General features: G+C 35.6%; 3 protein-coding genes across 3 annotated transcripts in view; all 3 read right to left on the reverse strand.

The window, feature by feature from the left end:
* LOC107628737 overlaps nt 1-3,282 on the reverse strand; it is a 6,374-nt gene extending 3,092 nt beyond the window's left edge. The window contains exons 1-6 of the mRNA XM_016331320.2: nt 2,320-3,282; nt 1,703-1,819; nt 1,368-1,560; nt 986-1,152; nt 709-880; nt 375-436 (exon numbers count right to left, since the gene is read on the reverse strand). Of these exons, the coding sequence (XP_016186806.1) occupies nt 375-436; nt 709-880; nt 986-1,152; nt 1,368-1,560; nt 1,703-1,819; nt 2,320-2,912 (1,304 nt within the window). The 5' untranslated portion in view covers nt 2,913-3,282. The remainder of the gene's footprint in view (nt 1-374; nt 437-708; nt 881-985; nt 1,153-1,367; nt 1,561-1,702; nt 1,820-2,319) is intronic.
* LOC107628736 (elongation factor 1-alpha-like) lies at nt 6,548-8,201 on the reverse strand. The gene has a single exon (XM_016331319.2). The coding sequence runs from the start codon at nt 8,102-8,104 to the stop codon at nt 6,758-6,760; it is 1,347 nt and encodes a 448-aa protein (XP_016186805.1). The 5' UTR covers nt 8,105-8,201; the 3' UTR covers nt 6,548-6,757.
* LOC107632230 lies at nt 13,498-14,824 on the reverse strand. Its single transcript, XM_016335933.1, has 2 exons — nt 13,608-14,824; nt 13,498-13,507 (listed from the first exon to the last, which is right to left on the reverse strand). The coding sequence occupies exons 1-2, from the start codon at nt 14,822-14,824 to the stop codon at nt 13,498-13,500; spliced, it is 1,227 nt and encodes a 408-aa protein (XP_016191419.1).

The raw sequence follows: 18,070 nt of genomic DNA on the forward strand, positions 1-18,070 counted from the left end.
GCCTTTTTTCTCTTTTTTTTGGCAAGTCCTACTGTTGATTTTTTCTTTATACAGTTTACAATATCATTAAGAACAGATCGCAATAAATCAGGAAAATGAACATTAAATAAAGGATTTCAGATTATCTAGATCATGGCATGCTCTAAGAGTCATTGTCAAGAATGTCTGTAATCACTATAAACACTTCAGGGTAAGGATTAGCAGAATGTTTTATAGATTTACCTAAGTGGATTAATAAATGAATTCTTATCTCAGCTTCAATTTCTTTTTTTTTTTTTTTCTTATGTCACCTCTTAATACAAATCACATAACACAAAAAAACATGCTCCTTTGATAAAAGGACAAATCAGTTGAATAGTCAAATTTAAACTTACGATAATGGATCTGATAGAACACTTCTTAATGAGGGATCCTTATTCACATTGTCTTGAGCAACCTGTTAGTAAAAATTGCATAAGCTTCCTCTCATACATAAAAGGAAAAATTCTTACTAGAAGGGAAATGGCAACAGAATATTTACAAGAGGAACCACGAAATTAAATACGATAGAGCTGTTAGAAATGTCAGGGAAACAAGGGAAATGCCTCCATGATCAACCAGATGTGACAACACCAACAAACTTATACAAAAATATTAAATCTGTAATTTTTCACCTATAGATTAGAGACACAGCAGCCATATGAGAGAACATTAGGAGAGATAACTTACATCATCATTATCGCTTCTGCTACCTATGAGTTCTTCAGTAGCCAGGTCATCCATAAACTGGCTAACAGATATTGGAACATAGCTTTGGGGTATAACATGGCCAGCTGCTGCAATTGGAGAACAATCTAATATTGCATTTCCCTGTGGCATGAGTCTATAAGCAAGAGAAGTCCTACAATCACAAAGCTCCAAAAGGCATCATAAGTAAGCTTGTTATAAAACACAAGTCATCACAAATACAAGATAAAGAAATATTTAAGTGTGTATATATATGTACCTTCCTCCACTATTAGAACCTAGAAAATAATCAGGAGAAGCTCTATATGATGCAGCAGGACGTAGGCCTGCAGTAGCATGGCTAAGTGCCTTGCCAGTTATCAATAAAAGATCCCCTGGCCCAGACCCACTGTCTGCCAGATACCAGCGGCCATTGGGGTCACATACCTAAAGAAGAAAACAGACTATTTAATATTAAACTGGCCGGGGTGATATAGAAATTCATCAAGCTAATAAGGAAAAATCCTCAATATACGATAAAATATACACGACTCAATCTTGATGAATAGGATGGGACCTGTTGCCACTTGTTTTTCCTTCAGCAAACCACCCCCTGGTTTTACAATATAAGTCAAATAAAAAATAAACAGAAACACACACACCTGAAGACCAGGAGTGTCTGTAGATATCAATGTCAACAATCCCTTCTCCACTTCTCCATTGACAGTAGGCTTGCCCCCTCCAATAGCCCCTTTTCCATTTTGCAAAGAAGAATGTGAGTGAGTGGCAACAAGAACTGATGAAGATACCTCATTAGCAGGCAAGGGAGCATCATCAAGCAAATGGTTAAAAACACTGCACAAAGTGACTCTTTTCTGTGAGCAAACCCAAAAGAACGGAAGAAAAAAAAAACAAAAAAAAAAAAGATCCAAGAATATACATATGAAGCAAGTAAACTAAAATCTAAGAAGGAAAGGTCCTTCACAGACATCCTTACTCGCTTCGGAGGCGCAGATGCCTGGCAATGGCACACAAAGCAGATCGAGACGCCTTTCCCATGCACCTAAAAATATCAGCCATACAAGGTGGAGATGAATCCCAATCCTCGAAAGCCCTGATACAAGTCACCCATGAACTATAATAAATAAACAAGAGTGATACCGTATAAAAATAAATAAATAAGAGTGGCAGCAAACGTGTTCAAATTTTTTTTTTTTTACAAAACAAAAAAACAATTGAACAACCACGATTTCACTTAAATATTTGTGGGGGGATTAATTCTTCTAAGAGCAATAACAGCAAGAAAGTTCCCTTGGTTAGGTTTGCTCGAGAAATCAGCATCCAGGTAGTAGTTAGTAAATGAAACCCGCTATCTAGCTCTCAAGTTAAGAATTTCTCTTGGTGTGAGTTAGAAGTCACCATTAAATGACAATTCATGGGAGATTTCATGATGCATATATCCTACTGGTTATCATTTCTCTATAAATAACAGTAGCATGAGGCCAAGGCAAACATATATCTACATACCAAATAAATAATTATCATACAAATATGCTCCAGACAGTAAGAAACTAACAATATAACAAGAGAATCATCACTGTGTTCAGTTCATACCTTCCTGCTCTGTACATGTAAACCCCACGGCTTCCCTTCCCATCACCCAATTGAGCCCTGCTCCTGAAGAACAATCTTGAACCTTCCAACCCGCACCGCATCAGAGCCGAATCCTCGCTCCCCAACTCGATCAAGGCCGCATTGTGCCTCATCAGCGACCCAGACAAAGCTTCCACAGCCCTAACATAGGGCCCCGCCGGTGCCCCGTCGTAAGGCGCAATGTCCGATAGCCGGACTCTCGCCAGTGGAGACGTCACTGACACCACCGGGGGGTCACCAGCACCAGACGGCAGAGCTGCGGCGATGGGAACCACCGCTCCAACAGCATGGTCAGGTGGCAGCGGCACTGAGGAGAGCAAGGGTTGCCGCTGCTGAATGGGAACGGGAGCAAGAGAGGAAGGCGAAGATAGCTGAGAGTGTCCAACGGCAGTGGCGGAGGAGGAGGGTGACCTAAGGGAGGTGACAGCTGTAGCGGCGGCGGAGGCGGAGGAAGCTGAAGACTGAGCGTTGTTGATGTGTTGCGGCGGCGGCGGCTGCGGCGGTGGAACCAGTGCAGAGGGGTTCTGCTGCTGTTGTTGCATGATCACCACCATGAATCATTCTGAAACCGGGGAAATTGAGAATTAGGGTTTGGTTTTGGAAACGTCGTCGTTTTAGGGTTTTGTTGAATGGTCGCAATTTCACTCAGTTAGTAGTAGTTTTGCGATGGATCGTGAAATGTGAAGGGTGATCCATCTTCATATGCTGACTACTCCGTGAAAGAGTGAGTGAGTGAGTGAGTGACTATGCACCAAGCTAGAGCTGTTAGTTTAGAATTTAGATTATAGAACTTGAAGAACTATAACTGCTTTTTTTATTATTATTATTTTCTTTTTTCCCCTGAGAAAGCAGCATCATAAACTACGCACTGTGCACAAGCAAGAAACAATTTTGTTCATGTTCAACGCTCTCTTTTTTATTTCATTATTTTCTTATCAGGAGAGAATGTTTGTCCTTATGCTCGAGTTCGAAACTATGGTTATAACCATAATTTTTAAGTTGCTATTTTCTATGTTTTAAAAATGATCATTTAGTTCTTAATACTATCATCTAATGATAAAAAAATATCTTTATATAAAGACAATTGTAAAATCTTTATAGTAATATCTATCTTTTTAAATTTTTTCTTATTTTTTAGTCCAATTACATTGCGCCCAATCTCATTTAACTGCCCCACTAGTGAATGTATGATATTATTATATTTATAGCTAATTGTGTCATTACCTCTACATGTATGGCTTGGAGTAGTTTTATTAACTCATTTTTCTTTAACTAGCATGTGATATATCACGAAAATATATTTCTTAAAAAAATATTTAACTCATGCATGTAATTATTTGCAAAGCTTAAACATATAATCTTTTAATATATATGTTATGATCTCATAAAAAAAAATCTAAATTACAAATTAAATTCTATACACTTAAAATTAGTTGTATACACTAAAATGATTTTCAAGATACTAATTATCCTATAAATGTTTTTCAAGTTAAAAAAATTATACTATATTAATCTCCCATCACTTTTTTTTCATCAAATTACTCCTTGCAAAGTTAGTGAGATAATGATAATTAGACTAAATAACAGTTAGCTGAACTACCATTTAAAATTGACTGAACTAATATGATCCTTTTTCTTTTGATAACCCTAAATTTCAATAAAATTTTATCCTCTGTTGTCTTTTTTTTCTTATTCTTTTTTCATCGTTATAGCATTGTTGTGATTTAGAAACATGATTGGATGTGAGTATAAGGCACAATAGAATTCTATTGGATATGAATAACAAAGACTCTAAATGGTAACAAGACTTCATGAAAATTTGACATGTATAAAAGGAAAACTATTTAGTTAATTTTAAATATCAAATTTGCAATTAGGTCTTTTCCACGATTTAAGTCCTTTTTAGATTTACATTATTAATACGAAATAAACTTCACAAAATAATTATATAATTTTATGGTTAACAAGGATGTTGATTTTTCTACAATGATAAACTATTTTAGAAATCACAAATATTTAGTATTTATTTAAAGGAAATCACTTAGATAAAAACGTCTAAAACGTCTTTTTTTTTTAAATATATTTTTTAGTAATTAAAATTTAACATATATAATCGATTAAACTGTGTTATTTTTATCAAAATTAGGCCAAACAATTTAATTTGACAGAAAAATAGTGAATCAAATCTTGAACTGAACTAAATTAATATTATTTTTTATAAAAAAATAATAGGGTTAGGATTTAGAGTTTTTAATATATATATATATATATATATATATATATAATAGGAGTATTTTAGTCATTTTCTATAATAAAAATATTGCAATAATTTTTTATAAAAAATAATATTAATTTATACCGATTCAAGATTTGATTTACCATTTTTTCGGTCAAATTAATTTGTCTAGTATAATTTTGATAAAAATAATACAATTCAATCAATTATATATATTAAATTTTAATTACTAAAAAACATTTTTTTAAAAAAAGACGTTTGGCTCCCTTATTTAAAAATTACAAGATAGAAATGATACTCAATTATTCTATTTTTAGACTTCTTTCCTCTAGTTTAATTTTTCTATTCATACTAATGTCTACTAGTAGATTGACATAGAAAGAAAACTACAACATTAGAGACCAAACTTGATAGCTTGCAATCCCTTTTATCTAAGCTTCTTGCAAAACAAGCTACGTGAGTATTTACTTCTTGATGATTGATGATTGAAAATGGAAGCACATGATGTGACAATGAAAGAAAAAAAAAGTTGGTGTTTGCTTCGGTACGACGGTAAACCATAAATTTATACGTACTGATATAATAAAAATGTGGACAAATTAAAACACGATATGTGGATTATATTTTCTACGTTAATAATTTTTTTTATACATATCATATCAAAGATTTTACTAAATCACCCTTATACTTTAATAAAATAAAAAAATAAATTTTATTTAATTTTTATAAAAAATTTAAATATTTTTTTTTTGTATTGGACAAAAACAATCCTAATCCTTTTAATTTAATCAAAATTTAATTAATTTTAGTTTTATAATTTTAAATTTGAATCAATTTAAAAATCAAAACCAAAATACATTTCATTATTCATAATTGATTCCACCGTCGCCGTTGTGTCCCTCTGGAAGATTATTTTCCGATATCACCAATGCAGCATTGCCAGCAGCTCTCGTGATGTTGATGGAGCCGCCATGTGTCTCTTAAATTTGGCCCACAAGATTGGAGCTTTGAAGGTGTTGATGGCCACGGCGATCAAAAGGTGGTTTTTGTAACGGCGTTGGAACCATCGCGATGATCGAAGGGAAGATATAGCGGGAGATTGTTGAAGCTGAAAGGGGAGATCGAAAGATGATCAAAAGCGTCCTCTAGGGTTTGAATCTCAAATTTTTCATTATTCATAATTGAATCAGGATAATGAAATGTGTTTTGATTTTGATTTTTAAATTGATTCAGATTTAAAATTATAAAGTTAAAGTTAATTGAATTTTGATTAAATTAATAGAATTACGATTGTTTTTGTCTAATACTAAAAAAAAATTTAAATTTTTTTATAAAAATTAAATAAAATTTATTTTTAAATTTTATTAAAATATAAAGATGATTTAGTAAAATTATTAATATGATATGTATTTAAAAAAATAATTATTGACATGAAAACATAATTCACATGTCATGTTTTAATTTGTCCACATTTTTATTATATCAGTATAACGGTACGTATAAATTTATCGTCGTATCGAAGCAAACACCAAAAAAATTTATTGAAATTTTAGGTTATAAAAAAGGAGAAGGATCACGCTAGTTTACCAAATTTAGATTGTCAACTCAACTAGTTGTTACCTAATTAAGCATGGAAGGATAAATTCCATCCTACTAACGGTGTGAAGAATAATAACTTGATAGAAAAAAGAATAAGAACTAATATGGTACAATTTTTTTAATACGAGATTTTATAATTTAATTAGAATTTTGATTACCATTTGAAAGTAAATGATTAATGTCAGAGATCATTTTTACTGTTTAACTTTTAAAAATCCTAACAATTTTATGTATATAGTAAAAAAATTTATCAAAAGCTAATTATTAAACCACTCTTCTCTGTTAGTTCATGATAATAATAAAGATGAGAGGCAAAATAAAAATAATAAAGTTTAACTAGAAAACCAAATCAAGGAAGTTTAAAACTGAAGATGAAAGAGAAACCAAATGCTAGCATCGCCACCGTCTATCAAGCACCCAATTCTGAGACTGAGTACTGTACAGAGGTAGCAATCTACGACACCAAACACTAAACAAGATACTTAAGGTAGTTCCGCCAGAGACATAGCTCACGAAACATTTATTCATAATAATAGATGTAAAAGCATGCTGAAGCCGCACGGTTCATTTGGCAGCTTTCTTGGCAGCAGATTTAGTGATCTTAGCAGAAGCATCCTTCTTCTCAACGCTCTTGATGACACCAACAGCAACAGTTTGACGCATGTCCCTCACAGCAAACCTTCCAAGTGGAGGGTACTCAGCAAAAGTCTCAACAACCATTGGCTTTGTGGGAATCATCTTCACCATACCAGCATCACCATTCTTAAGAAACTTGGGCTCCTTCTCGAGCTCTTTGCCAGAACGCCTATCAATCTTGGTCTGGAGCTCAGCAAACTTGACAGCAATGTGTGAGGTGTGGCAGTCAAGGACTGGAGCATAACCTTGGCCAATCTGGCCAGGGTGGTTCATGATGATGACTTGAGAGGTGAAGCTTCCAGCCTCCTTAGCAGGATCATCCTTTGAGTTAGAAGCAACAAAGCCACGCTTCAACTCCTTCACAGAAACATTCTTAACATTGAAACCAACATTGTCACCAGGGAGAGCCTCAGGGAGAGACTCATGGTGCATCTCCACAGACTTAACCTCAGTCTGGAGTCCAGTGGGGGCAAAGGTCACGACCATACCAGGCTTGAGGATACCAGTCTCTACACGACCAACTGGAACAGTTCCAATACCACCAATCTTGTAGACATCCTGAAGTGGCAACCTGAGAGGCTTGTCAGAGGGTCTCTTTGGCTCATTGATCTGGTCCAGAGCCTCAAGCAGGGTAGGTCCCTTGTACCAATCAAGCTTGGTGGACCTCTCAATCATGTTGTCTCCCTCAAAACCAGAAATCGGGACAAATGCGATCTTCTCAGGGTTGTAACCAACCTTCTTCAAATAGGATGAAACCTCCTTTACAATTTCATCATACCTAGCCTTGGAGTATTTTGGGGTCGTTGCATCCATCTTGTTGCAACAGCAGATCATCTGCCTAACACCAAGGGTGAAAGCAAGCAGAGCATGCTCACGGGTCTGGCCATCCTTGGAGATACCAGCCTCAAAACCACCGGTGGTGGAATCGATTATCAGAACAGCACAGTCAGCCTGGCTGGTACCAGTGATCATGTTCTTGATGAAATCACGATGACCAGGTGCATCGATCACAGTGCAGTAGTACTTCGTGGTCTCAAACTTCCACAGGGCGATGTCAATGGTGATACCACGCTCGCGCTCTGCCTTGAGCTTGTCGAGAACCCAGGCGTACTTGAATGAACGCTTGTTCATCTCAGCTGCCTCCTTCTCGAACCTCTCAATCACACGCTTGTCGATCCCTCCAAGCTTGTAGATGAGGTGGCCGGTGGTGGTCGACTTGCCGGAGTCCACATGGCCGATAACGACGATGTTGATATGACTCTTCTCTTTTCCCATTCTCTACAGAAAAAAAACACAACGAAATACAGTGAAAGAAGATGATTGAAGGATGAGAATCACGAGAGGGTGCGATCGCGAATGTGTGAACAAAATTTTATTGATTGTTAAATTGATTGAATTATGAAGGTAAAATTATATATATTTCTTTGATTTAATATATTTAATTATTAATATATTATAATTTAAATACATATTTAAAAATCAAATTATTCCAAATTTAAAATTTTGATTTTAAAATTTTAAAATAAATCTTAAACAATCTAATTATTAAGTAAACTCATACAAAATACTCAAAGAAGCAGAGAAATTACGTTTGCCCACATTGAAAATTCAGAGGTGCACATCGAAAATCCAGAGAAGTCATCCTCCGTCGGTGTTCATTCGCGCCACCTTCCTCTTCCGCGCTCATCCTCGACGTTGCCTTCTTCCTTCTCGACGCTCATTCACAACGCCGCCTTCCCCCTCCTCGTCATCGTTCGTCCGCATTAATGTCGCTATTCGTCCACGCCGAAAACTTATCTAAATGGGTCTCTGATACTATTACTTTTTTTTATTATTTTGTATAAATTTTTTATAAAAATAGAATAAAATGGCCTGAAAAGATTTTCATATATATTGTAATGTTAAATTATTTTTGCATATACAATTTCTGTATTTTGGAAGTGTTTTAAAAATATTTTCTTTATAACTTCATAATTTTAAATGTGTTACAATTATTTTTTTAATGTTTAAATTTAAATTTTAGATTTATATTTTTGGATGTATTTCAAAAATATTTTCTGTATAACTTCATAATTTTAGATGTGTTATAATTATTTTTAATGTTTAAATTTAAATTTTAGATTTAGGATTTTGGACATGTTTTAAAAATATTTTTTGTATAACTTAATAATTTTAGATGTATTACAATTGAAAAAGAAACTACAATTGAAAATATTTTAGTTTGTGTATATAATTATATTCGACCATTCATCACAGGTCTGCATTTTATCAAATGTACAATAAGTAAGGGATTAATTTTTTTCTAAATGAACTGACTTTGAATTTTTTTCTGTATATACAAATTGAAATATTGTAGCAGAATAGAAGAAAGAAGAAAACTGTGTTACCGAGGAAAAAAGAACGTAAAAGAAGGAAATAATAACTAACTATGAAGTGAGTAGGAAGTTAGAGAAATTTTAGTTTTTAAAATTTAAATTAATCTTAATTATAAATGTGTATCCTAAAAAATAGGAATATGTTTTAATTAAAAAATAATTAAATGATATTAAAGGCTGACCAATGGCTGAATTTTGTTGTACAAGTAGCATTTTTTCTAAAGACTAAAATTGTAACTGGATTTGTGTATTTTGTTGGGTTGAATTTGTGGGCGGTGAGACTTCTTTATTGTTGTCATGTGTTAAGGTGGAGGAAGAGTAGGCAAATTGATGGATGGAAGATGTCAATAATCCACACAGCCTGGATGAAACTGTTGAGGAAGACGCGTCTCGCGTATAGAGCGATAAAAAAAAGAGGGCGTGTGAAGCGCAATAAGAGTGCAGATAGAACTGCTAAAACAGAGTGCACATTGAACTGCTGAAGCAAAATACAGACATGACTGCTCAAACATAATATAAATGAAACTGCCGGAAGAAGATGCAAGTCATAATGACTATTCCATGAATGATAGTTGTTTCTTATTATAACAAAATAGGGTATTTGATATTAGATTTTTACTTGGATGAATGTAATAGAGATTGGTTGAATTTTGAGCTAAATTGAAAATTGATTATTCATTATGGTAGGGGGTTAAAAAAGAAAAAATGTGATTTTTTACCGAAAAGATGATAGCTTCTGTATTTTTTTCAAGGAGGATACCATAATAAAATTGTAACTGAATTTATGTATTTTTTTAGACTGAAATTGTGGACTATAAGACTTCTTTTTTGTTGTTATGGATTAAAGTAAAAGAGTAGTTTAATACTAATTAAGATACCGTACAATGAAAACAAAATAAAGATTCAATATATGCAAACTTGATAAATAAATCACGTATATAAATACATCTTAAATAACATGACAATTAATTTTTTGAATATGTTCTATTGCTACATGAAGGGAAAAAATATGGGAAATGTTAGGGGAATAATGACTATTTTGAACAACATGAATAACCACCAATTAAATAAAAATATACTATACTTTTAAATTAATTATCTAAATTTTAATATTAAAATAACCATCTGTACACTAATACAATGAACATCTGATATATCTATTATTTATCTTATTTAATATTTTTATTGTCTATCTATACTTTTCCAAAAAACATAGTTAGAGCCTTCATAAGGAAAAAAAAGAAAAAGAAAAAAGAAATAGAGGGTTTAGGTACAAAGGTAACGAGTGTTAATAATGTAACTTAATGTATGATTCATAATTTATAGCTCTATGTATTAATCAAAACTAACAAATCATAATGACCAAAGAAGAAAAACAATAGAACATTAAATACAAGATTAATACCTTTCCACAAAATAACAATCTGCTAATACTCTCCCTTAAGTTGATGAAAAAATGTTAATGATTCCCAACTTGCTGATTAAGTTCTTAAATAAGATAAGCTGTACAATTTTTGTTAAAACATCAGCAAGCTGATGTCCTGACTTTATATGCACCAGTTTCACGGTACTGTCCTGTACACGTTCTCGAACAAAGTGACATTCATTTTAATATGCTTGGTACACTCATAGAAGGTGGGATTCTCTGCAATGTGGATTGCAGCTTTGCTGTCACAGAAAATGAAAGGCGGATCAACTTGTATCTCAAAATCCTGAAGCAGTCGCATAATCCACACAACTTCAGCAGTGACATTGGCAAGTGCTCGATACTCTGCCTCAGCCGTGGACCTCGAAACGGTGTCTTGTTTCTTCGACTTCCATGAGATTAGAGAATCGCCAAGGAAGACGCAATAGCCGGTAGTGAATCGTCTGGTTTCGGTACACCTTCCCCAATCAGCATCCCCATATGCCTTGACCGATAAAGGGGAAGAAACCGAAAAAAGCAAGCCATGCCAGGTGCAGCCTTCAAATACCTCAAAACATGATAGACAACATCCAAATGGGTAGTGCGAGGAGAAGACATGTATTGGCTCAGCTTGTTCATAGCAAAGCAAATATTCGGTCTTGAAATAGTGAGGTAAAGCAACCTGCCAATCAACCTCCTATATTCTCCCACATCCTCAAGCAAATTCCCATCAGTGACAGTAAGTTTTATGTTTGGATCCAAGGGTACAGAGGCAGGTTTACAATCCAAAAAACCAGTGTCTTCAAGCAAAGAAAGGGTGTAATTTCGATGAGACAAACAAATGCCTTCCTTAGATTTTGCTATCTCCAATCCAAGGAAGTACTTTAAGGGGCCAAGCACCTTGAGTTTGAAAAGTCCTTGCAAAGTTTGCTGAGTTTGGGCAACCATATCACCAAATTTACCAGCAACAATGATGTCGTCGACATATACAAGCACCATAACAAGTGAATCACCTGTTCCTCTATGAAATAGAGAATAATCTGATTTGGACTGAGTGAAACCAGTACCAAGTAAAGCAGTGGAAAACTTGGTAACCCATTGCCTCAAAGCCTGTCTCAAGCCATAAATTGACCTGTTTAGTTTGCATACAAGCTTCTCCCCCTGCTCTCCCTTGCTGGCATATCCCTGAGGTAGTTGCATATACACCTCCTCATCAAGATCACCATTCAAGAAGGCATTATTAATGTCTAGCTGCAACAATTTCCAATTCTTCACAGCAGCAACAACAAGGAGTAAACGAACAGTGGTGAGTTTGGCAACGGGTGAAAAGGTATCCTTATAGTCTACACCAGCTTGTTGAGTGTTTCCTCTAGCAACCAAACGAGCTTTGCATCTATCAACTGACCCATCTTGCTTGCGCTTCACCTTATATACCCATCGACAACTAATACAATGTTTTCCGATCGGAAGCGGAACCACCTCCCATGTACGGTTATTCTCCATAACTTGTAATTCCTCAGCCATAGCCTGTTGCCATTGAAGATACTTGGCAGCTTGGTGATAAAATTGGGGTTCATAAAAATCAGAAACTTGCATACAATAATCCTTATATGCTGGACTCAATCTCTCATAAGAACAAAAGTGCACCATCGCCAAAGGATTCACCACATTGTTGCAATGGTAGTCTGTAAGATAGGTAGGCACACTATGGAGTCGCTGACTTCTTCTCAACGGCTGTGGGTTCTCAGCTTGTGGCTGTGTCACAATAGGGACAGGTGTAGCCGGAGCAACGAGTTGAGGTGTATTAAGGAAAACTTCAATTGGCTTAGGAAGGACATGATCATCAAAAGGATCAGGTAAGGAAGAATAAGTGCTGCCAATCTTGAAGGAAAAATTTAATTCATGAAAAATCACATCCCTTGAAATAAAGAACTTTCTATTCTTGAGATCATAGAGTTTGTACCCTTTGTAACCTCGTGGGTAGCCAATAAAAACTGCTAGAATGGCTCTTGTTGAGAACTTGTTCCTAGAGGAAGGTAAATTCGAAGCATAGGCAAGGCATCCGAACACCTTCAAGTCTTCATATGCGGGTGCCTTATTGTAAAGTAATTGATAAGGGGACTTCCAGCCAAGAGTATAGGAGGGAGATCTATTGATCAAAAAGGCTGTAGTAGTAACACATTCACCCCAGAAATAAATTGGGACACCGGATTGATAATACAAGCTCCTTGCCACATTCAAAAGATGTTGATGCTTCCGTTCCACCACCGAGTTTTGTTGTGGTCGCTCAACACAACTGAATTGGTGGAGAGAACCTTTTGATTTTAAGAAATCAGTAAGAGATAACTTAGGTGCATTGTCAGACCAAATCTTCTTAATCACACAGCCAAACTGAGTGTGAACCATGGCAAAAAATTCTTTAATGATGGTCGTAGCATCAGACTTGGCTTTCAACAAATAAATCCAGGTATATTGACTATGATCATCTACCAAAGTGAGAAAATACCGCTCCCCCAAATGCGTAGCAACATGATAAGGACCCCAAGTGTCGCAGTGTATCAATGAGAAGCATTCCGACTCCTGATTATTGTTGGAAACAAATGGCAACCGTTTTTGCTTGGACAAGGACATATGTCACAAAGTGAATTTTTATTAGAAGATGAAGAATTACAATTCAAGGGCAAATGTTGCAAAACAGGAAAAGATAGGTGGCCTAATATATGATGCCATAATATTGCACTTATTGCATTACAAGGATCAGAAATGGCTAACGTATTCGCACAATCGGCACTATTACATGTAGGTTCATTAACATTGACAACTGGTGTGTGTGTGTGTGTAAACATACAATCCGTGTTTCAATTCACCTTTCCCAATCATCTTGGAGTTCAGGTGGTCCTGAATCACAAAACCAACATCAGAAAGAAGAATATAAAAATGCTGCTTTAATAACAAGGAACTCACTGAAATCAGGTTAATTTTGAATGAAGGCACATACAAAACTTCAGTGAGTGTGAGGGTTTGAGATAAGGAAACAGAACCAGAAGCAAGCACAGGTACGCGAGTATGATCAGGGAGAACCACAAACTTATTTGCAAACCAAATTGAAGGTTTGAAATTGTCCAAAGTACAGGTCACATGGCAAGTAGCGCCAGAATCTAAGATCCATGATTTAACTCCAAGTGCATAAATTAAAGCAGCAGAGAAAAGTTTACCTTCCCCTGCGCTTGAAGCTTCAGCAGTGATAATAGGGGGCATTGTGGATGGAACTTGTGTGGATAATAGTGATATTAATTGTTGATACTGTTGAGAAGTGAGCTGAAGAGGAATGTCCTGACTTGTGTCCACATGATTGACCCGAACTGTGGCTGGACTTTGCTTCTTGTAATTAGGTGGATAACCATGTAACTTGTAGCATTTATCCTTGGTGTGGCTGAGTAAACCGCATTGAGCACAGAGCGGCTTATCTTTCTTCCCTGGACGGATCTTGGAGTTATACTGTGTGTTCTTCACGGCAAAAGCCAGTTGCGTCTCATTGCTTGTTGGAGGAGCAAGAGTCAATCCTCGTTGCCGCTCTTCTTGAACGATTAGCGAGAAAACTTCAGAGATGCTAGGCAAAGGCTTCATCAACAGAATTTGGCTCCGAACTTGATGGTACACATCATTCAACCCCATCAAGAAGACAAGAACATATTCCTCATCAGCATGAGCTAAAAATTCACGAGCACCACCACAATTACAGTGTACTGAAGGTCGAAAATGGCATAATTCCTCCCACACACACTTCAGCTTAGTAAAAAATTGAGAGATAGAGAGAGAATCCTGTTTCAGATTGATTAACTCTTTTCGCAGTTCATAGATTCGAGGACGGTTCTTTTGCTGAAATCGGTGACCTAGATCTATCCAAATCTCATGAGCAGAACCAGCAAAGATCAAGCTCGATGCGATCTCCTTGGAGACAGAGTTGAGAATCCAGGTGCTGACGATGTCATTCAGACGATGCCAGTGGAGCTTGAAAGAGTGAGACGCACCTTCCTCAGGCGGCAGAATCGTGCCGTCAACGAATCCAAGTTTGTTTTTGCCATTGAGCGCCATTTCCATCGATCTCTTCCATGAAGGATAATTGTCACCGGTGAGCATTTGCGTGACCAAGGCAAGGTTCGGTTGATCGAAGGAATGGAGCAGAAAAGGATTGGCGTCATCGATCACCGCCATTGCAGAAAGAAAATTGAAGGTTGGAGAGAAGGGAAAAGATAAGAAATAGAAGAAGGTTCGAGAAGAGAGGGAAAGTGAAAGGGGAAAAGAAGGTTCGAGAAAGAGGGAAGAAGATCAGAGAAGAACGCAGAGAAGTATGAGAAATTCTTCTGATACCATGTTGGAACCAAAATTGGTACTGAAAATGATTTTCTGCTGCATCTCTATTAGCTTTGGGTGGAATATATACACATACACACATCAGGCTAACAAACTAACAGACTAGGCTAACAAACTAACAAACCCCTAATCTAACGGAAAAGATTCCTCTCTAAATAAGGCTAATTAACTGCAGTAAATAAATAATAATCTGCTAATAACAATTGTAAAAATGAAAATTGCTTACTTGAAATAAAGGTTAATATCTAACAATACTCTAGTAGTTTATGAGTGCATGCATTATCTTAAATAAAAAAAAGTCAAGCTTGTAGAATAAAATGACTCTTAAATTAGATATGAGTAAGATTTATAATAGAGTTAAGTGAAATTTTTTATAGTTTATTATGGAAAGGAGATCTTGATGTTAGATGGATTTTGTGGATTAAAGAACTGGTTTTTATTGTTTCTTACTCTGTACTTATGGAAGGTCAACCCAATGACTTCTTCAAGCTAACAAAGAGTATCCGTCAAGGAGATTTCCTATTACTATATCTTTTTCTTTTCTATGTGGAAGGTCTTTCCTTTCTGCTATACAGGATAGAGCAAAATAGAGCTATTTAGGAGATACAAATTTATAAAAGATGTCCGGCGATCAACCACCTCCTTTTCGCAGATGATTCGGTTTTATTTTGTAAAACATTGGGAGAATCATGTGCTAATATTCTGACTCTACTCTATGACTACGTGATCATTAGTGGTCAGAAAGTCAACTTGAACAAAATGCGCAATATTTTTCAGTCACAACACCCCTCTTCCTACCAAACAATAATTAGCAAACTCTCTGAATATTATTTATATAGGAGCTCAGGTCAAATACCTAGGTTTTCCTTCGATTATCCATAGATCTAAAAAAATCACTTTTGAAGTCATTAAAGGTAAGGTTCAGAAAAAAAGTTCAATCTTGGAAGAAAAATCTATTGTCAAGGGGTGAAAGACATGTTCTGATTAAACACTTTATCCTGTTTTAAGTTATTTAACTCTCTTTTAGATGAAATCCACAGGATTTTAACACAATTCTAGTGGGAATAAAGAGGATCAGAGAGGAAAATGACATGGATCGGCTGTGATAAAATGATGAGATTCGATAGAGAAAGTAGTTTAGGGTTTAAGAACTTGCGAGCTCAAAATATAGCTCTATTCGGGAAGCAATTTTAGAGGCTGACCGTTAATCCTAACGCTCTTATCAGTTGAATGCGAAAGGGTAAATACTTCATATATAAATCACCATTAACGATAAAAAAAGGGGTAAACTCATCCTAGGAATGGCAGAACATTTTGGAGGGTCGAAAAGTAACGGAAAAAGGTTTGAGGTGAAACATCGGGTCAGGAAAAGAGATTAACATTTGGCACGATCCCTGGTTCCCCCTGCCTTCCCCCTTACCCATATCATATCAGCCTCAGCAATCAACCCAGCAATATCAGTTTTGCAGGAATCAATAGAGTGAAGGATCTACTAATCTCAGATAGAAGATGGAACAGGGAGATTTTGGAATCAATTTTTTTCCTTGGAATAAGCTCTTGAATCCTCTCCATTGAGCTTAATAACGATGGGAATGACTTTGTGAGCTGGCTTTGAACTCGAAAAAGATGTATGATATAGCATCTGGTTATCTGGTAGCATATAGCTTCACACACGAGTCGATTGAACAACTCTCTACGATTATGCAAAACTCTATGATTTGGAGGAAAAACTAGGGACTAAAGTTGCCAACAAAAATTAAAACATTTGTGAAGATCTGTGCATGAAATATTACACGTTCTTAGTCTCATTTACCAATTGTTCCATTCGATGCCATTGTTGTGTCCTAGGTGCAAAATAGCGCTGAAAACTATCACCCATTGTTTACCATGGTGCGACCTTACTCAGGAATTTTGGAATGAAGTGGATTCAAAATTGACACCTCCACTGCAAGGAGAACCAACTTTTGCGGTGTGGTGGCTCCGGGTTCTATCAGATGTTGGAGTGGAGAGAGTTTGGCATGATACCCTCAATTTCTTTGGTGCTCTTAATTGGTGATTGTGGATAACACGAAATAATGAAGTGTTTGAAGGTGAAAAGACTTCTGCCCAATAAATTCTAATCTTACCTACAAAGTTCTTGGGGAAAATTAACCAGAATTAAGTTCTGTAGCGTTCTAGTGTTTCTCTTTTTTTTTTTCAATTTTTAATTTATATTTTAGCCGATTAAATTTTTATAGTGGTACTTGAGATTCACGACTTTTATTATTTTAGTCCTTTAGATTCAAAAGTCCCCGAGATCCAGTTCCAGGCACCATATTAGTCCCTGAACCCTTTTCGATTTGAGTCAACAAACGGAATGTTGATCTCAGTAGCTCTGACTTGCTACGCTAGACACATGGCTAAATAGCGTCTTTTCATTTTAGATCTTAAATAATACAAAAATATGGTCGTTTTGGAGAATGAATAGAGATAAAATGATTTGCACACATATAAACTCTTATTCCTCTTCGTCATATTTAAGTGCCAAAACAAAACAACGTTGTTTAGCCATGTGTACGGCGTGGCAAATCAGAGCTAATTCAGCACTTAATTTGCTTCTATTAGAAAGAGTCGAAGGACCAATATGGTGCCTAAAACTGAATCTCAGGGACCAATATAGGTCATTTTGAATTTGAGGGATTAAAATGGTGAAAGCTCTGAATTTTAGGGACCATTTTGGAGATTTAGTCTATTTTAGCCGTTTATGGCTTTACTTGGGAGAACTTCATTACTGTTTTATTTGTCCCACATCAGACTGTGTATCACTTCTATCAAGTAATGCAATTATCTTACTTTTGAAAAAAAAATACGTTTAGAGAAAATACCCAAACTTCGTCCTTATCCATTTTTACGAAGCACAAAGTGATTCCTGTAAAAAAAAAAAGACACTTCGACTTTCAATCTTTTTATTTTGAAACAATACGATTCTTCTGTTAAAAAATCCGTTAAATAAAAAAATAGTTTTGTGGGAGTTTTAAACTCCCACAAACTATTATTAAATTTGTTTTTGAAGAATTCCTTCACTTATGGTAGTTAAGTGAAGAAAGA

The sequence above is a fragment of the Arachis ipaensis genome, chromosome B03 (genome assembly GCF_000816755.2).
Source record: "Arachis ipaensis cultivar K30076 chromosome B03, Araip1.1, whole genome shotgun sequence".
Taxonomy (NCBI): domain Eukaryota; kingdom Viridiplantae; phylum Streptophyta; class Magnoliopsida; order Fabales; family Fabaceae; genus Arachis; species Arachis ipaensis.